The sequence below is a fragment of the Pomacea canaliculata genome, linkage group LG10, assembly GCF_003073045.1.
Source record: "Pomacea canaliculata isolate SZHN2017 linkage group LG10, ASM307304v1, whole genome shotgun sequence".
Lineage (NCBI taxonomy): Eukaryota > Metazoa > Mollusca > Gastropoda > Architaenioglossa > Ampullariidae > Pomacea > Pomacea canaliculata.
The window spans coordinates 15482587-15509915 of NC_037599.1; the positions used below are offsets into that span (position 1 = coordinate 15482587).

The following is a 27329-nucleotide window of genomic DNA, read 5'->3' on the forward strand; positions in this document are numbered from 1 at the left end:
CTCAAAGATTTGCAACATCAGCGACTAAGTGAAACTTATAACAAAGGTCGTACAACATAATTATCATCATTGACTTGTAGTCACTGCTCGCCTCTTCCAGACCGCAGCCATAAGCATGAGCGCTATAAATCAGTCTTGGCTTAAATATCAGTTATAAACACTAGTTCACGCTAGAAAGAGTAGTGAAACCTCATGAACTTGAATAAAATAAGTGTAGATATAGCTCGATGGCTTTGACAGAAAAGATCTCGAGTCAGTCAAAAAGTTATAAAATAGTTATTGTATGTGAATAACTGTAAGAAGTTAGAAGCCTAATTAGAAATACAAAATGTATTACACTTAACAACAACAGCGTGCACAAAATGAACTTTTACGAAACCATCAATGTCCAACAAGAAAACTGGAAAAGCTATACATGTAGCTGACAAACGAATTACTCCATCCCCTAAACGCTTTAAAACGCCGGAAACACAATTTAAAACTATGAGAAAATTATTTGATTGAAAAAGTATTTTTTTTACTTTACAATGCATTCGAGTAAATTACATAATTTACCATTATAGCATAAACACAGAAGAGAAAAATGACCAAACTAAATGTTGAGTCAGATATCGCAAGGCTTGGGTGGTTGTCAACAGGAAGCAGGAGCTGAGTGGTTTCCCTTACTGTCCTTAAAATCATCAGGTCGAACTTTTCCGTGTTTCTAAATATGTGAAACAACTTTTAAAAGAGTAACAAAACTGAAACTTTATTTATCATAACAAATTTCTTTTTGAATCACTAAAGCACAAAAATAGTGAGCATTCAATTCGTTATAGTACAGTAATGGCGGGAAGTGCAAGAATTTTTTTCAACCATTTCCCCCATACACACACTACTCCGTGACACGTGGAGGAAATTTTTAAAAGTATATTTTGCATGAAAAAATCATCTTGAGAATTTTCTAATTAGTTTTTCTAACTTAAAATATTTCCCTCTCTCTCTCTCTGCGGTAAATCTTTGACCGCCATGTTTTCTGTGTAATGCGGCAAAAACTACAAACAGTGAGTTTCAGGAGTCAGTTGTATATTCGTTCGCTTCTAAAATTATGAAAATCTGTGAAAGTTTTGCAGATCTACGTAAGATTTAAGATCTGAGCGTTCTTTTGCATATGCTTCTTGCTACTGATGCTACAATTCATGTAGATGTACATGTGTAAGCACACTATGCATTTTTAGTGACTTCGTTTATGTGAGGAGCCTGCTAGACTGCAACTATTAGACTGATTTTAGATCGAACGTGGTATATCTGCAGTACATCACGTTTATTTTTAATACAAATTTTTAAAGGTAGAAAATAATTATTAAAATAGTTCAAAAAGAAAATGTTCACTCCGAGTTGACTCCGAGCTGCTACAGTTAACATTGTGTAGAGGAAGGGAAGGAACACGTGAACTGTCACCGATTGATGTTTTAATACGTTTTTAACCAGCACGGTGCAGGTCTTGTAGAAAACTTTATTGCTGTTTCTGTGTAATGAAGCACGGTTTTAAAATGAGGCATTTTAGAGTGACTATCATAATGAGGATGTGTATATATCATATGATCTTTAACAATTTTGTTCAAGTCGATGCAGCTGTACAGAAGTATCTCTCTCGATTAGTAAATTAAAATGTTTTATTTTGAGAAAGGTTGTACCCTGAGTTCCTGACCTATTTTAATGTTAACGGTTACAATCATGTTTACATTATGGACATTGAATTTTGGATGATCCACAATTTGAACAAAAGAATTGTTTACTTGATTTTAATAGATCCAATTGGAGAAGAATCTAGCAAATACCTTTCTCATCAAAATATGTTAGTGTAAGTTTAGCTCCAGTAAGATTACTGGCTGTGCTTTAAAAAGGATAGTGTTAAGCAAAAAGAATGAACTAAAACAGAATTAAAAGCTAGTTTTAAAGTACAAACATACTGATTACATCCAAAGGATTTGAAGACATACCCTTAACATAAAAACCATGTACACTAATGCAGTACATGATGACTCTTCAAGTTGCAAATTGCAATGATTAATTTTTATACAAAACTGTTGAACTACAAATTACTGTGAGAGAATTTTTATTTGGGTTGTTTTGTGACTTTTACAGATTTTGACAGTGTGTTCTGCTTGAAGACAATAAAAAAATGTTAAGGCAAAAGACTTACACAGATAGAACCCTAGGACCGGGTTCTATTGAGGATGTGTATGTTACCTTTGTCAAAGATCCTCACAACTTCTTTGTACAGCTGGAAAGCAGTGCAGACACTCTAGAAAAGGTTTCTAATCAACTCCAGGTGTGTTCATGCTGCAACCCTTTTATTTTAGATTTTACAATTACGTTTTCTTAATTTAGTTTTACTTTCAGCATGTACGAAGGAACAATTCTTTGTTATTGTGAATTTTTTTTTTTTTTGGTCAAGGGGAGAGAATGTATGCTTTGTTCTATAAACCTGAGTCTGGTAAGAAAAGCTCAGAAAACGTTTGTGTGTGCTGCTTGGTCTATCAGTTTTATCAGATTTATCTGCTTAAGGGACATTAAGGGAAGCAATTCATATCAAAATAATTTGTCTGGTTTGTTGTCTTACCTGTGTTTTATTTTAATGTCCTGAACATTTATTCCAAAACCATTGGGGCTTTGTTTTTGTTTTTTGTGATGTTCACACAACTTTGTTAAACTTTATCTAACATTTTATATATATATATACCAAGTTAAGAAGTGTCTTATAGTAACTATCATACTGTGCACGTACATTCAATGACATTGCAAATAAGTCATTAATACTTGATTGCATGTTGAGCTTGAAGATATTGTAGACTGATCATTTTCATAGTGGTCTTTGAGAAATTCAAATGATATTTTCTGGGATTAAAAGATCTTTTTCACATTCCAGGGCAGAGAGTAGCCTTTTATCTTTTATTTCAGGAAACGCTGGTTACTAATGCATGAACATACATCACTAAAAAAAAAAATGAGAAAAGAGAGTGTGAAGTTTTTTTAATATCAATTGTTAAATTGCAAGCATTTAAAGAAATTTCTTCACAAAACCTTCATTCCCATAGTGGCTTTGAATTATGTCCATCTACAATTTGAATTGTGTCATTGGGATGTGTCATTGCATTCATATGTTTAGGAATACTACAAAAGCAATGTTGGAGGTGTCTTGACGTCATGGGATTTACAAGCACCCTGTGCTGCTCTATACTCAGATAATAGCTGGTATCGTGGCCAAATTACAGGTACGAAGTTTTTTTTAAGTCTTGAAATAGCTTAAATGACTGTAGATGTCAGATATACCTAAATAATAAGTTTTTGAAAAGTTGTATTATTAGACTAGAAGTCTTATGGAATAATAATAATAATAATAATTCTTATACTATGCCAGGTTCCAACTAAAAGCAGCTTACTGTGCACAACACTGGCACAAACATATATATGCTAGAAAGTCAATCTGTTAAATATTTTTGTGGAGAAAATGTTCTTTCATCGTTATGTTTTGCTCCTAAAAAAATTGAACATCTAAGCACAGTGACTGTTTCGCATACTTTCATGCAACTTTTTTCTCACATGCACACACACCCCATTTTGTTTATTGCTTTTTCCTTACTCGTCTTCTGCTGCATCACAACACTTGTAGTTCATGTTACCTGAGTTAGTCATCAGTTTTATTCATCATTCCGTTGTCCATGTCATGTTCTTGTCTCAGGTGCTAAGAGCATGCTCCTTAATGGTGTTGGGGGTGTCCTTCTTTTTGAAGTAATTTACCATACTGCAAAAATTTTCAAACCATGTGTGTTTTTAATATTATCTATTGCGTAGATCCAGGAGAGTGGTATGTATACTGTCTCATCAAGAAAAGAGAAATGTTGTCCCTGATTTATTGCTTCACTGTTCCTTATTGTAAGCTCACAGATATGTAGCTGTATGTGCTTTTAATAAAATCCATTTCATCTGAAAAGTCTTTCTAATCGATGTCATATGTCGTCTGTGTGTTTTCTAAAATCTAGGTCATCCAGTGGAAAATGTGTTGGAAGTTCAGTTTGTGGATTTTGGAAATACAGATTTTGTGTCTGTAGAGAATGTACGCTGCTTGCCTCCTAATCTCCTCTCAGAACCCAAGCTTAGCTTTCACTGTGGACTGCAGGGTATGGCACCATTGCAGAACTTCTGGTCTCCTGAACACACTGCACAGTTTGAGGACCTTGTTCTTGACAAATCGGTCACAGCTGTCTTTAAAAGTTACAATGCTAGTACCAACACATACATGGTGCAGCTGATGGGAGAAAATGATGAGAACCTGAACCACCAGTTTTGCCTACAGGCAGGGCTAGAAATGGCCTGCTCAGAGACCGGGGTTGGGAACAGACTTGGTAGTTCTCGCAGTGTGCAGGCAAGCGGTGACAAGGATCTTCAGGTGACCATCCGTGCTGGTAGCTTACCCAAACCAACACGTGGCATTGCTAAGTCACTAGGTGTTGAAGCAGATGGACATGTAGCAACCTCACCAAGACCTCTTCAGCATGTTAGATTGAATGTTGGAGAAAAAGTGGAGTTGACAGTTGTGTTTGTTAAAAGCCCTGTGGAATTTTGGTGCCAGGCCAGCAAGTTTAGTCAGCAAAATGCACGAATGTCAGAAGAGCTGAATTCTGAGTACAGCACATTGGGAATGAGAGATCTTGCTATTCGTGTACTCCAGCAAGGTTATGTATGTGCTGCACTGTCATCTGCTGATGAGACTTGGTACAGAGCCATCATAGAGAAGGTTGGTTGGCGTTGAAGCAAATGTGTTTATTTTTAAATACGTAGTCTTGAATGTGTTTGCAACTTTGTGAACAGGATCACTGTTTGATCCAATCACATTCAACAACCAGTCAGACATTGTGTAATAAACCAAACATATTAGGTAATCCAATCCACCTCTCTTTCTCTCATGTGTGTGCATCTGCAACTGGCAGAACACCTTAAGTGATGTTTTTGAAGATGTTTGAAAGATGGTGCGAAGTTGTGTATGTGGGCATGTGTCTGTTAACTGCTTACTTTTTTTTCCCAGGTGTCTGGCCAAGATGTCTCTGTATTTTTCCTAGACTATGGTAACACAGAGATTGTCTCTGTAGCTAATGTGAAAGAACTGAAGGAAACGTTTCGGGGTCTTCCAGCACAAGCTGTGAAATGCTCACTTCAAGGCATTGTTCCTACTAGTGGTACGTGGAGCAATGATGCTGCAAATGTCTTTGAGGAGCTTGTGATGGACCAAACATTCATGGCCAACATACTTAATCGAGATACTCAGGAAAGGTGAGAATTAGGTGTTTTCTTGTTTAGTACAAATTTGACAGTCCCTTCTTGATTTTACACCAATACTTCTGTCATATTTTGGTCACTTTATATATATCAATGACAGATATGGAATGTGTCTTATTTTCCCTGATTTTGAACAGAAATGCAATAAAGAATGCACACTTTTTTCATTGGTAGTTACATGGTCCAGCTGTTTGACATGATTGGAAAGAAGGATGTTGTGTCGACTTTTCTGAGAATGTCTTCTGATGTGCGTGCTATAACATCAGGCATCAACATAAGTACTGGAATTATCACGAAAGGAACCAGTTCTCCAAAATTACCTGTCCTCTCCGTTCCAACTACTTCTTCAGTATCAGTAAGTATTTAAAGGCCGAAGTTTTCCCTCCTGAGTGAAGTGAGTGGTATCGCCCGTGCGAGGGAAGGTAGGAGTACACGCGGTGCGGACTGCTAGCGGCCAGTCGTCTCCAATTACTACCCGTACAAAAGGCGGGTGGACATCACAGGCACCGCCGAGTAGCCTGGCAATAAAACTTCTTCCTCACCCGACCATTGTACTTGCCGCAGGGTCTGAGCGCTGAGGCGAAACGACTTCTATGTGAACCTACTGTCACAGGCTCTAACCGAGCAATGCAATGTCTTTCTGAGCTGAGTACTTGGTGTTGGCGGTTAGAAAGCTGAAGTGAAAAAGTTTCCAACTGAACACACTGTCAGGGTTCGGACTGAATGTATTCTCCACCAACAAACAAAACTAGAATATACAAAGGAGAGAAGAATGAACAGCTCAAATGACACGAAAATAAAAACAACTGAATTTTCAAACAAAATCAATGGCTGGAGGCACTGTGATACAGATTGATACATAACAAAGCAAAATCACCAGTATAACAATGGAAGCACAAAATTTAACACTATTACTGATATAATTGATATCACAGAATAACATACGTAAAGTGAACAAGATAAAAATCAGCTGTAAAATACGAGTGGGTCTTGCAGTTTTAGACTGGAATGAACATGTCTATAAAGACAATACATGTGTCCGTGTGGAGTTGTACCGTGGTTAGAATAATTTCAGTTTTGAAAGTGCAAATATCGATGGTAAATTATTATCTCATTTATCAATGATGGTTGGATTTTGTTATTTAAATTATATTATTCATTTCCAAATCTTCATCAGAACTACTGTCTGTTTCAATTAATGTGTTTTCTTCATGTTCGGAATCAAATTTGTATTGTTCAGTGATACATCTCCAGATATCCTCTACTAAATTATAAGTTTTCTTTTTTAAAGTGCGTTGTCCAAGCTGTCTCCGATTGTGCTGTACACTTGCTTTGTTGTAATTGGAAGTAGAGTCTCTATCAACATGTTCATTCCAGTCTAAAACAGCGAGGCCCATGCGCATGTCATAGTGCATCGTGTTTTTAATATGAACACGCTTAGGCAGATACATCAGACATATATTATTAAAACTTTCAACATAAAATGTTTCCCTAGACATCACGTAATCCTCAGGATGTTTATACAGGACATGGCCGTGTAGAAAGTCGCTCAGCAGCTTGACAGCAGCAGGAACAGTCAGCACTATTAGAGATGGTATATAGAGCGATTGCCTGCAAGGTGAGGCTTGGTTACACTTGTCATGGATGTTTTGGAAATGTGTAATACATCCATCCAACAAGTGCCTAAGTCTCACGGGGTCGCCATCGCAATGATCTATACACCAGTACACATGATCTCTGACCGCTGCTGTCTTGTCGCTGAGCTGAGGATGCCACGTCTTGCCGATGTTCACTTTACTACCTTGCGCCAGTTTTTTCATCCCAGCTTTGATACTCTTAGCGACGTGCCACCTCTCGTTGATGTTTCTAACACCTTTATTTTTTACTAACTTATTTATTGTCACGTTACGATCGTGAACGTGTTCTTGAATTCTAACACCTGACTCATTCATGCTTGCATACATCCTCTCACATCCCACTGCCTCGTGCCGCTGGGTGCACACGTCGTCCTCTTTGGTGATATGCTGGAGGTTTACAACCTTGTGAGTCGACAGTCCTAAAGTAACATGATCAGTGTGATACGAATTTTTCCGGCAAGCGTGCCTTGCATCTGTCATCACACTGATCCCGTCGGTCACAGGAGACTGTTCTGCTGCAAGTGCAGCTGCGACGGACTGGCGCTTCAAGACGTCAACGACTGCAGAAAACCGTGGAAGCCGTTTTCTCAAAAATGCATCATTCACATATCCCAAATTAGCAAAATTAGAAAATTTTTTATATTGAATGGGGATGATCCCCGACGTAATGTACGCAAGGTACATTCTTTCATTAGCAAAATAACTGTCACCTAGTGGGGACGACGAGCTCCAGATGATGTTTGTTGGCACAGCCCAAAGTGATGGTCAGCACATGCCCATCCATTGTTGAATTATTCACTTCGAGCGAAGACGTGCACGATACTGAATGTGCATGAACTTGATCAATAATATCCTTCACCTCAAAATCGAGGTATTCGGAATAGGATCTATACAAGGTACTGGAAAATGCTAGACTTCGTAGGACTCTGGAGGGCCAGGAGATATCTGGATAGGAAAATCGCTCTGGCAGAAGGTGAATGGGTACTGTGCCACAGACGTGAAGTGATGCCCACTTGCGTCGTGCAAAAAGTACGGACACTGTACCCAAACCCAGATGCAGTGCCGTATGTCGGTCATCAATGGGAATAAAAGAAAAAAACCTAAACAAGACGAATAAAAACTAAGTTTAAAAATTCCATTGCCTTTTGGTTTGTGTTATTTGGGTTGTTTGCCTTTGTCTCCTTTCCTATCCTCTGTCTCTTCTCTCAAGGGAGAACATACAAACAAAACCAGGGGTGCTAAACTGGTCCTAACCGTTTTGATTGAACATGTCTTCTCCGCGTCCAGTTCTCGGTTTTGTCGACCCATGAAGAAGCAAGCACCGATGACCTCCACCCGGCATGATGGTCGGGTAAGATAAGAAGAGAAAAGACCGTGGGGCACTATGTTGCAGTCGTGAATTGTTGTCCAGGAATGAACTGAAAGTATTAAATATTATTATCCCCTCTTATGAGTAAAGAAAGATGTAAGGAAAGATAATATGTTCAGACAGAAGCGGTTTCACCTCACTTTTCTTAGACCCTACATCAAGTACTAGTCGGCTGAGAAAGGCGTTTTATTGCTAAATATAGTTTGCAACTGAAACTCGTTTAATTTATTTGCACAGTTTCAAACACCTTCCCCCTTCATCTCATGATTTATGTAACATTCAGAATCCACTGAATGTCACTGAGCTGAGGGCGCCACGTCATGCCGAGGTTCGCTTTTCTACCTTGCACCAGTTTTTTTTAATCCCAACTTGTATACTTTTATCAACGTGCCACCTCTCTTTGATGTTTCTTACAACTTTAGTTCTCACTAACTTATTAATTGCCAGGTTACGGTCGAGAACTTCCTCTTGAATGATGGCATCTGAGGCATCCATACTTTCATACATCCTCTCGCACCCACCACCAAGTGCCGCTGGGTGCACACGTCATCCTTTGGTGATGTGCTGAAGATTTAGAACCTTGTGGGTCGATACTACCAGAGTAACATCATCAGTGTGTTGTGAACAGATAGACAAAAGCATCAAAAATAAAGTTCATCTCTTTATCCCTTATTTTCTTTTTATTTGATGGAGAATACATTCAATTGTCGGTCCTAACCCTGACTGTGACAGTATGTTCAGTTGCAAACCGTTTCACTCCACCTTTCTAACCGCCAACACCGAGTACTCGGCTAAGAAACACGTTTTATGGCTCGGTTTATCGCTTGCGATCTCCACTTTGCCTCGGGGCCAGGGTAGCAATTAGGGAAAACTGACCGCCGGTACTGACCCCGGGTACTCCTACCTTCCCTCGCACGGGCGAAACCATTTGAAAACACGCCCATTTCGACTTCGGCCTTTAAGAAGAAAACAGGTTGAGGGCTGAGCTGGGCTTAAGGTTGGAGACAGCTCCAGAAGAAATCAGTTTTGGGGTGCTAGGATCAATAAGACAACCATAGATTTTGATACTTCGACATACCATAAATCACTCCTGTTTTAGCCTTAATTGTGCCCACATCCATTGTTCTAAACCCGACATGGCATAATGAAATCATTCCCTTAGTCCACTCTACTAGAGGTACCCGAGGTATTACTGCACAATTTAGTGGATTTTTTATTTGTGATGGAAAATAATAAACTTATATAAAGTAAAACATTGTGAAAAGAAACATCCAAAACATGAAAATTCACGATGAAAGAAAATAAATTGAGTAGAAAATGACAAGCACATGCCGATAATGTCGAAGTGCAACTTTTTTTCACATGTGCCGCAGGTATTAAAGTATGGCAGTTACTAACATTATCCGTAGTGCCTAATTTGGTTTCTCTAAGCAATTTTTTCACGATTACCTAAAAAGAAAAGGACAGCATAATTCAATGTGAATAATAAAGTTGATAAAACAAGGTATGTGCTATAAATCTTTTTTTATATGTATTAACTGGTCTCCCCAAATAGAAAATTACAGGTCAGAAATCATTATTAAAGAAAGCTTAATGAGGCAGCATACATATGAATTCTAGTAGACCTGTGCTGAGTGCATCAGCTGAAACAGTGAATGCAGTTCAGACATATCCAAATGTAGGGATAATGTCGTGACAAAAATACTAATAAAACAACTTTTGTGTGCTTGAAATGCTATGTTTCAGTTAAATTACATAGTTAAATGGCCAGTATATATATATACCTGTAAGTAATTGATTTTAGTTATCTGGTTCAGTATTTGTGGGGATATCCTCTTTAACCTCACAGTACCCAAGACTTTAAAAAATATCAAAATGATCATGCTTACAAATTTAGATAATTTGTACTTTACACTTGACACTAAAATCAGTAATCTTTGTTCTGTAATCAGTACTGAAACAAATTTTGAAATAATAGTACATTTTTTTTTTAAAGTCAAAGTTTTCATTGTAACTTCTTAAAAACTTATTTTTATTTGTTTGCTAATTATTTTATATTTGATTATTCTGATACAAAAGAAATTATTTAAAAAAATTTAAAACGAAGAATTTATTTTTGGAAATTTCAAGTATTTACGCTTGTACATAAAACCTTTGAAATTGATGTGAACTATGGGGGAAATTATGGATCTCTAGTTGGTGATTGTGCAAACAGAAAAAAAAGAAATATAGAAAGTTGCAAAGTTGTGCATTTCAAATTTGCTTTAACATGATGTTTTCTTTCTGTGTGTGTGTAGGTGTTTCTTAGCTGGGTGAGATCACCAGAAGAATTCTACATTCAGTTTGCTGATAACCAATCAGTTCTGGAGAGACTGACTGATGGTCTACAGGAATTCTATACAAGTCCTAAAGCTGTTCCTGCTTCTTTGCTACATTTAGGTTCTTTAGTTGCTGCAAAGTTTTCAGAAGATGGGGCCTGGTACCGTGGAAGTATTTTGGATCTTGGTCAAGATGCAACAGTGGAATTTGTAGACTTTGGAAATTCTGAAAAAGTGTCACTGGCAGATTTACGACAGTTAGATTCCCAATTTTCACACATACCGGCACAGGCTATCTGTTGTTGCTTAGATGGTGTACGTCCTCTGCAAGGACAGGCATGGAATGTTGATGCAAAAGATTTCTTGGAAAGGCTAACAGAGAATGGAGCAACATGTAAAATTCTTGGTCGCAAGGAAGCTAAATACTTGGTGAAACTTGAAGCTCACGGCAAAGACATTGGTGAAGAAATGGCAGCTCTTGCTGTGGTGCGCCGCACGCCAGAGCCAGCACCAGCTGGTCACACCAAGCAATTCACACATGTGAATTTGGTGCAAGGACAATTTACCAAGGTGTATGTGTCGCACTCAGAGTCTGTGGAGAACTTTTATGTCCAGTTGTCTGCAAACATGGATAACCTTGACAGTTTGATGTCAGACCTGAATGGTCAAAGCTCCAGTATTCAGTCCAGACCTCTCACCTCTCCTCTGGTAAGTCAATGATTTTCTTTGAGCACAAGATGGTAGTTTGAATGTGCTGATACGATATTTTTGATAGCATGTTTGTATGTTTTGTGTGTTGTTTACTATATTTTATGTGGGAAGTAAAATATTGTCTTTATGTTTATTGTTTATTATGTGACATTGTTTCATGTTTTCTATTCTGTAGAAACATAAAAATCTTTTTAGATTGCACCATCATATGTCTTTAGCAGTGCTTATTTCCTAAACCTTTGAAAAAGGTGAATTATGGGAAAAATTTTGGATCTGTAGTGAGAAGTGATGTAAGTAGGACATGGGAAATAAACATGAAACTAATAACATTAAATAAATATAAAACTAATTTAGATCAATGACATGGATCAAAAGCAAGATAAGTAAAATGTATATTAATATGCATTTTTTCCTGAGACAGGCAGGTACCCTGCCCCTCCCCTTATAATTTGTATCTGTTTAAAACCCTCATAAGTTTTAACCACTGCAATTTTAAATTGGGATCTTGCATTTTATGGATGAAAAATGCTGACACTTTTTTTTCCCTTTCTTTTGAAAGCAAAATTAAATTTTAAAAAATGTTGCCTATGCTTTCAGGTAGGTATGCCATGTGTTGCCCAGTTTGCTGAGGATGGGCAGTGGTACAGAGCTCGAGTGCAGTCATTCACAGCACATGATGTGGATGTGTTGTTTGTGGATTATGGCAATATCCAGACATCTCCTCGTAATACAGTGTTCAGGTTAGATCCTGCATTCTTGACTCTGCCTGCCCAAGCCATTCATTGCTCTCTGGATATCCATGTTGGCCGAAATGCAGATAGTCTCTTGGAAAAATTTGTAAAGATCACTGGTGAGGAAGAACTGGACATGAGGGTGAAACAAAAGGAAGGTTTCAGGCTTATTGTTGATTTGTTCAAGAATAACCAGTCAGTTACAGATGAACTGAAAGCAACATTAGGGAAAATCACTGACAAACCTTTGATGTCCAGAGAGGGAACAGGATATGCCTGCATGAATATTGCAGCTGGACAAACCATTCAAGCGTATATCAGTTTTGTTGAGTCCATTTCTCGATTCTGGGTGCAGGTTGTTGGCACAGATAAGCAGCTAGACTCTATGAAAGAAACTTTAGGTCAGCGCTATGGTTCTGGTTCTGAGCCAGCTTTGGCAGCCTTGTCACCAGGACAGCCTTGTTGCGCCCTCTATGACGAAGATGGTCTGTGGTATCGTGCTGTGGTTGTTTCTGTGCATGGACCGAAAGTGAAAGTGCATTTTGTTGACTATGGGAACTCTGAACTTGTGAAAAGGGAGAATGTAAAGCCAATCTCTGCAGACCTTATTGCTCAACCTACTTTAGCACTAGAATGTTGTCTGGATGGATTTGAGCCCAGCTCTTCTGATGCTGTACCTGTAGCAACTTTTGAGAACATGGTCACAGAAAAAGAACTTACACTAACTTTCACTGGTGGAAAGAATGTTAAAGTTAGGGTTGGGAATGTTGATGTTGGCGAGTCCCTTTACAAGCAAAGGCTGTTTAAAGAGGCATCTGTCATGCTAGTCTTGAAAGAACCTTCTCCACCTGCAGGATCATCTGATGCAATCATTACACATATAGAGGAGGAAACTGGCATTTTCTACATCCAACTTCTTAGTGCATCTTCTCAGTTAGAGCATCTGTCTGCCACTGTGCAGTCTATGTGTGTTGGTGGCGGCATACCTTTGAAGGGAGCCATATCCAAAGGCACCATTTGCTGTGCTTGTTTCTCAGCTGATGGCTGGTGGTACAGGTCCCGTGTGCTGTCGATCAGTGGTGGCAAGGCTTTGGTGCAGTTTGTAGACTATGGAAATTCAGAATATTCACCGACAAACCAGTTGAAATGCCTACACCCTGATCTGCTGGCAGCTCCTATTCAAGCTTTTCCTTGTCGCTTAATGGGTCTTGATCAATGGAACCCACAGATTGCCAGCATGTTTTCCAAGACAGCCCTCGATGTGGATGTCAAGGTTAGATTTGTTGGGTCTTCATCTCCATTTGACGTACAGGTTTCAGTAAATGGCCATGATCTTCTCTGTATGCTTTCAAAGGCATCTTCACCATCGCCACAGAAGACATTTGGCTCATTGCAGAAGCAGACAGGCAGATCACCACGAGAAAAGTCCTCGGGCTGGTCACCTAAGGAAAGGCAGTCAGGTGGATCACCACGAGAAAAGTTCTCAGGTGGGTCACCCAAAGAAAAGCAGTCAGGTGGATATTCAAGGGAGAAACGTTCTAGTGGATCACCACGGGAGAAGTTTATTGGAAGTACCTCTTCTCAGAGGTTGTTTGGAGGTCCTTTAGCATCAGATGTATCAGTAACTCACAAGCTTGCATCAGATTCATCACAAACTTCAAGCCCACCACAGTTGTATGCCTTACAGTCTTCACTACAAGGAGCTCACCCAGCTTTTATCAGTTTTGTGGCAGAGGATGGCACATTTTACCTACAGCTTTCTAAGGATGTCTCCACAATAGAGGAGATGGGAGAAAAACTGGCTGCTTTTGGGAAAGCTGGCCGTGTCACTTCTTCTCCTGGGACTGCCTGTGCTGCTGTATTTAAGGAGGATGGTGCTTGGTATAGAGCAGTTATCAAACAAGTAATGGGGGGAAATGCAGATGTTCAGTTTGTAGACTTTGGAAATGGAGAGATGTGTGATATCAAAAGCCTGAAACCTTTGCCCACGGAGATGCTTGGTCCAGCCTTGGCCTTTCACTGCCAGTTGTTAGAGTTAGGACCCCTGACTAAAGAGCAGCTGAAGGTGCTGAAGGCATCAGCTATGGACAAGGAGCTTCAAGTGATTTTTTCAAATGCCACAGATCCCCCTTATGAAGTAAGCATTTATGACAATGGTCAGAATATTGCCATCACACTTTTCAAATCTACTCAGCTGCGAGCCCAGAAAGTTCCGAATGGTACAGTTTCTGCCACAGTGGTGCACATGGAGGCTGATGGGAGATTTTTTATTCATCTTACTCAAGAACGGGGAGCTCTGCAGGCACTATCAGCGGACCTGCAGGCTGCATGCCAGAGAGACATCAGTGACCTAGAAAGTGTAGATGTTGGCCATGTATGTTGTGTTAAGTTTGCTACAGATGACATGTGGTACAGAGCCCAGATTGTTGGTGAAGACAGCTCTGTTATGGAGGTACTTCTTGTGGACTTAGGCACTAGAAGACAGACAGAGAAGACAAATATTGTTAAGCTTCCCTCTGACTTCATGACCAAGTCAGCATTTGCTTATGAGTGCAGACTGCATGGTGTTGATAAGTGGACAGAAGAACAGAAAGAAAAGTTCCGAACCATGACAGAAAAGAAAACTGTGGGTGTCTCATTTCTTTCATCCAAGCCACCATATGATGTTGAAATGACTCGCAGCATAGGCCTTGAACTTCTAGAGGGTGAGACTTCCAGTTTAAATACACAAGTAGTAATTGAGAAGCCAGAATGCAAAAACTTATCAAAAGAAAGAGTTCCACTGACTGCTAGTGATCAAAAGCTTTCACCTTTTCCTCTATTACCATCACAATTCCCACCAGAAACAGATACTTGTGTTGTGTCTCATGTTGATAGAGATGGCTGCTTCTATGTTCAGTTGAGTGTGGATGATGAAGCCAGAGACTCCATGACTGAGAAACTACAGGAAGAATGTGAATCATCTTGCAGTGAAGTCATCACCTCACTCACTGTCGGCTCTTTATGCTCTGCTGAATTCTCTGAAGATGGTGCTTGGTATCGTGCAGTTGTTGAGGACATCAATGAAGACAGTGTGGTGGTTCGGTTCATAGACTATGGCAATAAAGATGTTGTTGCTAAAAATGATCTGAGAAGTCTCACACCATACAGTTCTAATGTTCCCCCACTTTCGTATAGCTGTAGACTAGAATTAGATGGCTGTGCTGCTGCAAAAGAGGAGATAAGTGCAAAATTGGAGGAGATTGTTCTAGAGCATACATTCCATGTTAGGTTTCTTGAGCCAAGCCAGCATCATCCATATACAGTGAGACTGACTCTGGAAGATGGGTCTAGTGTTACAGATATAGTTGCTAGTCAAGTGGCAGTAAACAAGGGCGCATCTGATATTAACATTGTACATGCAGATGAAACAAAAGACACAACTGACATTCACTTCACACCCGTGGATGAAACAAAAGACACATCTGATGTTGTCATTATGCCTGCAGATGAAACAGAAGCACTCTCTTGCAACAGGAATCCTGATGAAAGTTGTGATAGTGAAACGATTACATTATTTCCTGGTCAGCAGGTTGCAGTAATTGTTAGTCATGTAGTCTCCCCTTCACTGTTTTATATTCAGCGCAAGGATTCTCAAGGCTGCTTAAACTCTCTAATGGACTCAATGTTTGAACACTACTCCAAACTTGAAGAATGCCACATTAAGAAGGATGAGCTGGTTAACCAGCTATGTGCAGCCCAGTTTGGTGATGAAACCTGGTACAGAGCCAAGGTTACTACCTTGTGTGTAGACACTGATGCATGTGATTTGTTCTTCATTGACTTTGGGAACACTGCCACAGTACCTTGTTCATCTGTGTACACACTTTCTACAGAGTTTGAGTCTGTGCCCAGTCAGAGCACTGCTTGCAGGCTGGCTGGAGTGACGAATATGGACAATGGCTGGAGCCAGGGTGTGGTGGCAGCTTTTGAGGAACTTGTGACTGATAAGTAAGAGTTATTTTATTTTGATAGATAAAAAAAATAATCAGATCAGTCATTGGCTAATGAGTTCAGTTTTGAATTTGTATGCAATTTCAATCACTTTCCTTCAGTTAAAGATATATTTTCTCTACCATTGTTTTTTTAGCACGAAGTAGCAAGGTGTTTTGACTAAAATTTGTCATCACTTACTGGCAAATGAGATTTCTCATTGGTGGCTAAAGATATTGTTGCTGTATATATCCCTGAATTAGAAACAGTTTTAAAAAAAATAACCAAGAAGTGTGATAAGTGTTCTAAAAACATTCTTCTAAGTTTTGTTCATCATATTTGGTAATGTTGTTTGGGGTTGGGAGAGTGTTTAAGCATTCCTAAGATCAAATGAGGAAGCTAAGCTTTATGTATTATAAAGAATTTGAATCTTGAGTTTCAAATTTTGTGCAGTTTTCAAATGCTGTGATGTTTTTAATGAGATCTAATGTTTCCCCCATCTTCATCAACAAGAACTTAACACTATATATGTATGTGTGTGTGGGGGTTTTTTTTTTTTGTTTGTTTGTTTGTTTTTTTTAGCAATATGTAAGTTTCATAGAATTAATTGCATGTGATGTGTGCTTCAGGGTGCTGATTGCTAATATCATTGAAGGAGATGGCACAGACAAACCCTACCTTGTCGACCTTTACAGCTCAGGTGTGTCTGTTGCTCTGTCTTTGCTGGAGCAGGGTCTGCCTGGTGTTTTTGCAGAGGAACCAGTTGAAGAAGAATCTTTTGTTTCCAGATCACTTCCATGTATGGAAAATGCTGAAGTACCTGTTTCAGATACAGAAGAAAACACCGATGATATTGCCAATATTGAAGATGACCAAAACACTAAAACAAGTGCTGTTTTGGAATCCACTCGGGTGGGAACATGTAGGGATGTCAGATATCTAGATGAAAACTACTCATTAACAAATGATGGGGACAGTAAATCCAAAGATAATCATTTTGACACTTTTGAGACTAGAAAGGGATTTGAACAAATTGACAGCTGTGATGAGAACATAGTAGACTTCTCTAGACAGCCAGAGGGAGAAGAGCCTCATCTAGAGAGCACCATGCTGGAAGAAGAGAGTAGAACAGTAATGGATGCAGGACACAAAGACACAACAGAAGATGCAGCAGATTCTACTCCTGATTATAGACAGTCTGAGTGTGCTGTTGTGACTGATGGGACAGCTACATACCAGTCAGAACTGAAGTAAGTAGTTATTGTATAACCTTGTAACAATCTTCCTAACTTTGTTTTCTTGCTTTTTTAGCATAAGCCTTATTTGTAGATGGTGTACTGGAAACCAAAATCGGTAATAAAAAGAAAAACAAACAAGAGATTGTTGAAAACATACTTCACTGCCAGATCACGTAAATTTCAGTTCGTTTCATTTTGTTACCAACCTCAATATTAAGCTAAAATTTTGTACAATATATCATCTTATTTAAAAAAAAAGCCAAAATAAAATTAGGGTTTTCACAAAAAAATTTATGTTATCTTAATCCAGTGTGTAACTACTTGTTAAGATTGCAGATGCATCAGAAATCAGCTTCAGAATATTTTGTTGTGGAGACCAGTGTTTTTCTGCTAACCTCCTTTTTTTTTTTAATTTGTTGCAGTTCCTATGCCTTTGCCATTGAAGAGATAGATTCAACTTTAAGAATAGGCTTGAGTGAAAACTCTGCAGATGGTCTAGAAATTTCACAACCTATTCTTCAGTCAACAGTCCTGGGAGACACATTTTCACAATCATGTGATGCCCATGAGAAATTTGAAATGGTGCCTGAATTTAGGTAAAACTTCAAGTTTTTGACATATATTTTGTTAAGAACATCCCTAAAAGAAGTTTCACTCAAATATTTCCAGAGACATTTTTAGTGGACCTTTTTTCATTTAATTAAAAAAAAAATTCTTTTAACAGAAATATGAAACAAATCCTACAGTAGGTTTGTGCTTGAATTTATTGTCATGTCATGCGAGCTTTGTTTGTGACCAAAGGCATTGCATAGGTTTATACATACATTTATTCCTTTGTGCTTACACATAGGTTGTTGTTATACATAGCTCAGTTCTAGAATGCCTGTGGACAAAACTTTTGTTCACTTTGCAGTTCTCTTTTACAGTCTTATAGTCATTTCTGTGACATATTGCCGACAACTTTCTGGTGTTTCTTTGTTGCAGATGTGAGACATTTGAAGTGGGCAAAGAATATCAAGTGAATGTGAATTTTGAAGGTCAGCCTGATGCCTTCTATGTAACAAGGGTGGACTCCAAAGATTTACTTCAGACTTTGGCTGACAGAATTGCCTTAGAAATTGCAGACACTGATACAGACGCACAAACCAAGATCTTTACAGTGGATAGCCCTTGCTTAGTGCAAGATTCAGGCTTATGGCTGCGAGGCCAAGTACAAATTGTTGCTGATAATATGTACAAGGTAAGTAAATGCAGTTAAAAATTGAAAGTGGGAAGTGTGACGGATGCATTTTTTTCAAGTTGCATTAGGCCCAGCATGTCAGACTAAATCTGTGCACAAACAGCTTGATTATAAATTGACATGCGGTACCATTTTTTCTATAATTCATATTTTTTAATAGGAAAAAGCTATCTCAAAGATTTCAATAAAGCCAGAAAACTTAAAATGGTAAGAGTACACAATAGATTTGAAGCAGAACTGTTTACCACATTTAAAAAATGTGTTAAACAATGTGCACCCTTTGATAAATGTTCAGAATTGGTCACAGGTGGCTGAAATTGTGGGCAATGTACCTATTAAATGTTGCACATGGGTAAGATGGGAGTGGGAAGGGGGAAACCTCTCAGTGTTTGCTTATAGAATCTGAGTATAATTTCATTTGTATTCAAAGAAATTAGTTGAATTTTTGCAGTCAAAATAGTTGATTTGTTTTTTGTTTACCCAGATTCTTTGCGTGGATACAGGGAACATGCTTCATGTGAACAGAGATCAGATTTGGGACTTACCTGCTCACTTTCTTGACATTCCCACTTTGTTTGTACCTTGTGCACTGGCAGATGTTGCTCCAGTGGATGGCAGTTGGTGTGACAACGCATTGGCATTCTTTTCAGGTTTTTCAATATTAATCACTTCTTAATAGAGAGACTGTTTATCTTTAAATAGATGCATATAAAGAGTAGTTGTGTAGACATGGTGCCAGGAAAAAATGTTAACTGTTTGTTGTATGTGCTGCAGATTTTGTCAAAAAGGGTACTTTGCATGCCTTCGTGGCTTCCTTCTCTGAGAGGACTGGAGTCTACAAAGTTATGCTCAGACATAGTCTGTTGAAGGATGAGACCAGTTCCTCTTTCACTAGCTTCAGCACTGAACCATCATTGAACAGTGCCCTCGTAGAGCTAGGCTATGCTGAGGCTGTTCCAGGCTCTGCGCTAGATGTGGAGATACAGTTGGAGAAGACTATAGATGATCCTGAGCAAATGAGTCAGTTTGGTGAGTTCCACAAGTTTTTCCCTTGGGAAAACAGCTGTGGGCTTTTTCTAATAGAATTTGTAAAATTGGCTGTGGGCAGTTTTTTAAATTTGTTACTCCTTGGGAGGGATTTTCTTTTCTTTTCATTTTAAACTGTTGGTAAAGAAACATACTTTTTCTTTTGATGGTTTTCAATTTCTACATTTTATATATATAAAATAAAGTTACCTTTATATTATAAAAATAAAAACAACTAAATTGATTTAATAGTAAAAGATACAAAAAATCTGATTTTTTTCCACCTAAGACTGGATTTTCTCTACTTTGTAATAAAATTGAAAAATTTCAAAAAGCTGTTTAGACACAGCATAACACTACATTGATTACTTGGATAATTCCTGGCACTTTGATGAGCATAAACCACAGAGATAGGAGCTACCTGTATCAGTGATAACAAGAAAACTGGTGTACTCTGTAACATCTGATCCAGAATAATTATTTAGTAAGAGATTGTTATTGGCCTTCCCTCTGCCGTGTTTCTAAATTGCCCTGTCTGGTCAAGGCGAAGATTCTAGGTTTATTTCTTGGTGAAACTCCCTATATTAAGGTCATTGCTGTCCACTGCATGCAGATGTCTGTTTGGAAGTGGTATTCCTTTCTACGAGTTGACTTAATTACTGAGCCATATGAAGCAGAAATCGATACTACATATGTTATATTTCAGAAACATGCATTGTTTGTTTTTCTTGGCTTCCAACAGAAGCATCATTTAGTGAAGTTGCTTGTCACCGAGAGAACTCTCTTGGTCAAGAAGATGTGGATAAGGATGAAGAGACAGCTGGTGGACAGGAAGAGAAGAAGGTTGTTGCTGTGGAAGGAGAAAGCAGAACTTTTGAAGATGATGGCAGACTGGATGACAGCGAAGGAGAAGAAAGCACAGGTGTGATGGAGGAAAAAGGAGAGGGAGACACCTATGACACTGATGCAGATGCCACAAACAGAAGGGAAGCAAACCTCTTTGATATGGAAGAGAGCAAAGGATATGCTGCTTTTGAGGCTGAGAGAGATGTAGGGGAGGAAGTGCTGGTAGAGAGTGTTGGTGCAGAAGAACTGGAAACAGCTGACAGCAAGAATGAGACTAGTGTTGCTGCTGATGAGGAAGAGGAGACAGGTGAGATTGATAAGAAATCCTGTCGTGGATATTGTTACAGGAAAAGTAAGATGGTAGTTGTTTCCCATATTAGATTGAGCGACAAAGCATAAGTCCCATGCACCTATGTCATCATCAGTGGGTCGTTTCGGGTTGTTACTCTACGGTGCCAACCTCTCCTAAAAACTGAGTCTTTGCAGTCCGAGATATTTCAAAACAAAGCACTTTATAGTTTTGGTACAGCAATGTCCACATGTTATACATACTGGCACATCAGCTACCCACGTTGAGTACCCAATTAGCAACACACACTGAGACTAACCTAGCAACGACTCCTGCTACTTCAACAGCGACACCCGCTTCTCAATTCTGACAACACTTGCTGACTAAAGGTGACTACATGTCAGACACAATTAAGCTGTTGGCAACACATGCCCACAACAGCTTCCACAACCCTCACTCCACACTACTCTGGGTGTGACTACTCCTCCTCTAACACTTTCTCTCAGGGTTTATATACACTGTACAATAGCTGTCTAGAAACATCCAGCATCTTCTCATCACATAACATTCCAGGTACCAAGGTTACTTCAGTCACACTCGCTCACGCACTTGCTAGAATGATCTAGGCGGCTCTAATCAAAGCCACGCGGTGGTCATCGGCAGGTCAGATACCGCATCAAAGTGCTGACGGCACCGGCAACACATCACACAGACCTCTGCACCATTTAATTCAAAGCTTATCAAGTTTTTGTTGTCAGGGGGATAGTGTAGCGAAATAGTTGCATGTCTGAAGCTCATGCTTTTACCAGAAAGTTTCCTTGCCATCCTGTGTCAAATGGGTATTAAAGGAAGTAAAAATGGCAGTGGGAGAAAGAGGTTGGTCTTTACCCTTAACTGCCTTAACTGTTCACTGCCCCTCTTTGCTTTTTTATTTGAAATGGGGGTTGGGGGGGCTGTTGCATATTTTTTCACTTTATAGTTTTCCGGTGGGTGGGGGACTTGTTTTTGGTGAAAGACTGCAGTTTAGAATTACCTGGAATTAATAAAAAAAAAATGATAGTGCATTTTTATAGGGCCTTTCCCTGGCACCTAAGTCAGGCTGTGTAAATTAATGATAATGAAAGTCATTATTTATAAAGCACTTTACTCAGCCATCAGAGGTGGCTTAAAAGTACTTTACATATTCAGACTTGCAGAAATTAATAATGGACATGAAGTGCGTCATTCTTTAGTTATATGCACTGTACATAGAATTCATCATTCTCTGCAAAGCATATCAAAAAGCAGACATAATATTACAGCACTAAGACATAAATTGTGTGATAATGGAGATGAAGATAATAAAAAAAAAAACAGCTCATTGTGATCTGCTGAAGATAATCAGTAACAGCCTATTGTGTCACACCGAAGATAATCAGTAACAGCTGGTTATGATCTGAAGTAGTGGGTTGGAGTTTGATGTCTGACTTAGATGTGGTTTCACTGCTGCAGGTTCAGGAGACTGTGAGTATTTGGAATTTGTGTGTGGTAGCATGTCCTCTAGTGGAACTTAATGGCAAATATGGATGTGGTGATAACCTGCATATTGTATGCTTATAGTCTCTAACATGCTATAACAGAGTGCGATATTGTAAAAGAGTATCTTGATTCTCTGGTGATTAACCCATTTGGAAGTTGTTTTCGTGTCATAATATATAAGTTGTATGCATGAAGCCATTTTAAGGGCTGCCTACATTTTGCTACATTGCTTGTCCAGCTACATAGAAAGTGCTTAAGTAGAAGCTTCCTAACCCTCTTCCTAGCATATTGCAATGTAGTGCTTGGTTTTAGTATCTCCTTATTATGTGTATGATACACAAGGCTGTATATTAACAACACATGAGAATATCTTACTGCATGCATCACTTTTGCTTACCTCTGAGAGATTACAACCAGTGTTACAAAGCTGAGTACCAGTATTGTGCCACAGTCCCACTCCTCGCTTGTTTTTGCTCTCACTAAGATTTCAATCTTTCTGCTCTGCTTCCTGTCTTTGGTGGCAATAATCAGCTCTGTATGTACAGCTTGAAGACAACTAGTATTTTTCAGAGCTAATGATTATTTCATTAGGTTGAAATGGTAGTCAAGAACTTTTAAAAACTAGGCAGTTTCTAATGACAACCTCAGTGTCATTCGGGGGGGGGGATTAGTAAAATAAAATTTGTGGGCTATTATATTTGGCTTTTATTGTTCATTACATTCTAAATTATATATGCATGAAACTTTGAAGAATGCTTTAAATACACATTCCAAAATACACTGGAGTGTATATAGATGTGTGGTGCTATTTTAGAGATATATCAGATTGATGTTGACAATGACAAAACATCACTAAAACAGTTAGTCTTACATATCACTATGAAAAATGGATGTGTTGGGAGAAGGGTTAGGTTAGAATGTTTGTGAAAGAGAAAATGCTTTTACATACCACTGAATCTTCTCATGTGCTAAAACTAAAATAAAAGTAAAGCCAAGCTAACTTCAGCCACCTAGTGTGTGCTAGCTTGGTGGTACTAGTTTTAGGATGGATTTGAGAAGTTTTACCACCATAATAAAGTCTGATAATTTTTTTCTTTTGTTTCCCTACAGAGATTGGTAAAAAGCTGAAGGCGTCAACTGCAGTTTCTATTAACATTACATTCAGTACCCCAGAATATATTGAAGAACAAATGAACAGTGGGCTGAAAGCTTCCAACTTATCTGTAGGCCTTCCAGAATATTTTAAAGAGCAAATAAATGATAGTCAAACAGCCTGCAATGACAACAGATTTGAAAACTGTGGGATACTTCCTGCCTCTCAAGCAGATCTTCCCGATGGCCAAGGACACAAAGTATCTCAAGAGGATAGCAAACAAAAGGATCCTTGCTCTATGCTGTCTGGCATCTCAGTGGGAGAAACTATGGAGACTGTGACTGTTGGTTTAAAAGACACACTGCAGTATGCACAAGTCAGTGCTGTTTCTAATGAAGAAGTTGCTGATCTTGAAGGTGTTAAGACTTCGTGTTACTGGGCTAGTCCTGTTGAATGTGTGAATGTTGATAAGTCTCTTGTGGATGGTTGCCTTGAGGGTGGTGTCGTGTATAGAGATGTTGATTCAGTGCTTATAGGTGATGAAAAGGGTGCAAATTACACAACCCATATGGAGAGCACTACTACTACACCATCTTTCATTTCAAGAACTGAAGTAGAAGAGTTTAAAGTAGACAAACTCATTGAGGACTACAGAGTGCGTGGAGGGTCTGATTTACTTGGGGAGCATGTGTTTTCTAGCTGGGGACATAACATAAAGAAGCAGCCAGGATTGCCTTCTGAGCATGGGTGTGCTGATCATGAAACAGATGGACTGTTAGAGGTTGCGAGTAATGAGAAGGATAAGACATTGGAGGAGGCTGTATTCCACATGCCTGTGCTTGCTGATGATAAAATTCATCTGGTAAAAGAGCACCAAGACCAAAGTCAGGACAAGATTGATCTGAATGGCCGAGGAATTCTTACACCAGGGATTGAAGCTGACAGCAAAACTGAAGAATTTGGTGAAGAATTTTCAGCTACAATCACTAGGTGTGCAGTCATGGAGAAAGTGTCATCATATTGCTTTGATACTACTATGAAGAGTGTTACTGAAGCAAACATCCTATCCAAGCCCAAATGCCATCACTATGGTAAGTCTCATGATCACTTTAAAATGGAACAGAATTATGATTGGCCTGTTGATTGTCTTATGGAAACAAAACAAAATTGTGATCAGTATATAAAAGCAGACCAGAGTCACAATCAATCTGGTGATTATGCCATTGAAAGGGAACAGAATTATGTGCACCTGCAGAGATCTGTCCATGATAAAACAAGACTAGAATTGTGTGGTAAAGAGACCTGCCACTGTTATTCCTTAGCACTTGGTGTAAAGAGTCCTTTTGACTGGAAAATTGGGCCAAAAGGTGACTGCAGAAAGTTCAAAGGTTTACCAGGTCAGCAAGACCTTAATAAAGACTATGGCCAAGAAACTATTATACAAGGCTATCAAAATATTGTGCATGAAAACAACTTGGAAACTGCTGCAAAGTGTCACGAACAGAAACTCATTGTAGGTAACTGTGTTTGGGAAATAGATGAGAAATCTGTGAAGGAAGTCCAAGAGGATTTTAAATTTGTGCAATATCAAGGTTGTGCTTCAGGTGAAGACACAAATGCTGCAGAGAATAGGAATAACAAGATACTTGCTTGTGGAGATAGTGAAGGCACTGTTTCAGTTGCCAGAAAAATCCAGTCTTTTCTAAATGAGGAAAAAGAGCAGAAAATAACTAAACTTGGGAAGAAACACAGTTTAAAGGAGTATGATAAAATAATTGATGCTGAATCAGTGCATAAACAGGAGGCTCGTGCAGGCATCTTCAGTGGGAGGACTAACACTGCTGCGGACTATTCCAGACAAGCCAGTCACAGAGCAGTTGCTTATGATGATCAGACAGCTGCATTAAGTCATCAGCAGGCATCCATTTGGCGCGTGGAATGGGAGCTAACACAGCAACATGATACTGACAAATCTTTGCAGAACAAGGAGAGTCAACCACAAAGCTTACCTGTTCAGGAACCTGATTTGGGAGTCAATGACCCTGATGATGGTTTTATGTTTAATATCCAGGATAATTTACCTGATGGTCTACACCAGAATCATCTTGCAACGGTGGAAACCCAGATATATGGCACAGAGGTTGCAGGCCAGGATCTTTTCATAACAGGGGATGGTCAGATTGCTACATCTTTAACTGCAGACCAAGATCTTCTTGTAACAAGGGATTGTCAGAGCTGTACTTCAGAGGTTCCAGATGAGGGTCTTATGAAAGTTGATAGTCAGATCACTACTTCCCAGGCTGCAACCCAGGATCTTCTTGTGACAGGGACTAACCATATTGTTATTTCAGAGGCTGCAGATCAGGAATGCAGTCTGCATCAAGATTGCCGGAGTACTTCTGATGGGGCAGATAGCATTTGGTTGGGATGGACTCGTGGTCACACACTAGTAACTGATGCCAAAGATAATATTCTGGAGACTGAGAACCAGAAGAGCATTTGGCAGGCAGGACCTAATGGAGCTGATGATGATGATGATCAGGAGGTGAGTGATGGGTCCTTTTCTCCTGATGATCTGGGGGATGTGGCAGGAACACTGGAGCACATGGCAGAGATGGAACATGAAAACCTAGCAGCAGAAGAACTGAAAGAACAGGTTGAACACATAGCAGAACTGATGGATGAACAGGGAAATATGTTTGAGCCATATGATGGGGAGATGGGGTTAGAAGGGTGTAAGGGTGCAGAAGATTCTTGCAGGTGCAATTCAAGAGATTCAGTGAGAAAAGGGACCTGCGTGAAAAGAGTTTAGCTGGATAAAAAAAATGACTTTTGAGAACACCTTAATCATTTGAGTAGTTAGCCTGCCTTAAGTGATCCAGAGCCACAAAATGGTCAACATGATTGAAAGAGTCTGGGTATATTTGAAAAAAGATGACATTGTTGTCTTACATATTTTGGGAACAACTTCATTTAGAAACTAAACATTGTTTAGTATAATGAAGACAAAGACTCGCATCTTCTTTCCCAAAAATTTAGCTATCTTCTTTTTCTTCTTCTTCTTCGTTTTTTTTTTTTGTTTGTTTTGTTTTGTTTTTTCCTCTTAAGCTGAGAAGCTTTGAGTTAGATTGTGACAAATTGGTGGCTTAGCATTACAGTTATTTCAGTAAGGTTAGAGCTATATTTTAGCTTGGTCATGCAGTTTTCAATTTTGTATTCATGACTGATGTTAATATGTAGACAGTTTGCTGCATTTTCTTTTGTTGCTGCATGTTGATCTGTTGGTACACTGTTGAATTTCTACCTCTGTTGTTGAGCCTCTCATGCTCATACCAAAAGATTACTGATTGGCAACATGTTATGATCTGGAAAAAGGTGTTCAATTAATTACACACTTTCTTAAATTTTATTTTCATGGTAAAAGTTACCGTATTCTGTCACAACCTGTAATGGGGTGAAAAAAGTTTGCCTTTGGAAGTGTTGGGTCTCACCTCCATAATGTGGTGCCAATTTCTGTGGCTGTTAGATGTGTAAATAAGTACAAATATTAACAAATGCCATTAACCATTTTAAGAACTGTAAAAAGAGGAAGATACAAGTAAAAATAATTGCAGCTTTTCCTTTTCATTCTGCAACAAACCAAATAACATTTTTTCTTTCCTTTGGCATATGACAAAGATTTCATTATGTTGTTTGTTTGAATTCTATGTTGGGTGTAGTTATTAGAAAGGAAACTGCGCTGTGTAAATCGAGCAAACTGGGGTATCATGTGCTTCAGTTTATTTAAAGTGCTTTACGATGGGGAAGTGGATGTGGCATTTCTTTATTAATAATTGTGTTTTTTAATGATGCATGCAGTATTTTAGTTCATAGTATTTTTTTCTGATGAGATATGAAGATAAAAATTTTCAGATTATTTTTTGAAAACAAAGGGAACTTGTTGTTTCAAGACTTTTTTTCATTAAAATTACAATCAAAATGGCTTGTGAGTCTTGACTAATTCGAGCACTTTTGGATATCAG

At 38.8% G+C, this 27329-nt stretch overlaps 1 protein-coding gene across 6 annotated transcripts; it reads left to right on the forward strand.

The window, feature by feature from the left end:
• The first annotated feature begins 665 nt into the window (after positions 1 to 665).
• On the forward strand, positions 666 to 27290 carry LOC112573894 (maternal protein tudor-like). 6 transcript variants are annotated; one of them, XM_025254580.1, is made up of 16 exons: positions 907 to 1043; positions 2128 to 2314; positions 3152 to 3257; positions 4026 to 4780; positions 5069 to 5313; positions 5494 to 5674; positions 10623 to 11351; positions 11952 to 16075; positions 16687 to 17307; positions 17718 to 17891; positions 18280 to 18535; positions 19020 to 19185; positions 19310 to 19564; positions 20304 to 20714; positions 22188 to 22199; positions 23325 to 23463. In XM_025254580.1, coding segments are annotated over exons 2-16 (8187 nt in total). In that variant the 5' UTR covers positions 907 to 1043; positions 2128 to 2164; the 3' UTR covers positions 23327 to 23463. The 6 variants fall into 6 exon arrangements, with proteins under 6 accessions (XP_025110362.1, XP_025110364.1, XP_025110365.1 ...); XM_025254577.1 differs by lacking the exons at positions 907 to 1043; positions 22188 to 22199 and adding an exon at positions 666 to 684 and having other exon boundaries at positions 23325 to 27290; XM_025254579.1 differs by lacking the exon at positions 22188 to 22199 and having other exon boundaries at positions 889 to 907; positions 23325 to 27290.
• Positions 27291 to 27329: the final 39 nt, after the last annotated feature.

Coding starts and splice junctions, on each gene's coding strand:
- LOC112573894 (XM_025254577.1), top strand. CDS start 2,165: ATGTTAAGGCAAAAGACTTACACAGATAGAACCCTAGGACCGGGTTCT. Junction 5,675..10,622: donor CAACTACTTCTTCAGTATCA/GTAAGTATTTAA, acceptor GTGTGTGTGTAG/GTGTTTCTTAGCTGGGTGAG. Junction 17,892..18,279: donor GAAATGGTGCCTGAATTTAG/GTAAAACTTCAA, acceptor TCTTTGTTGCAG/ATGTGAGACATTTGAAGTGG.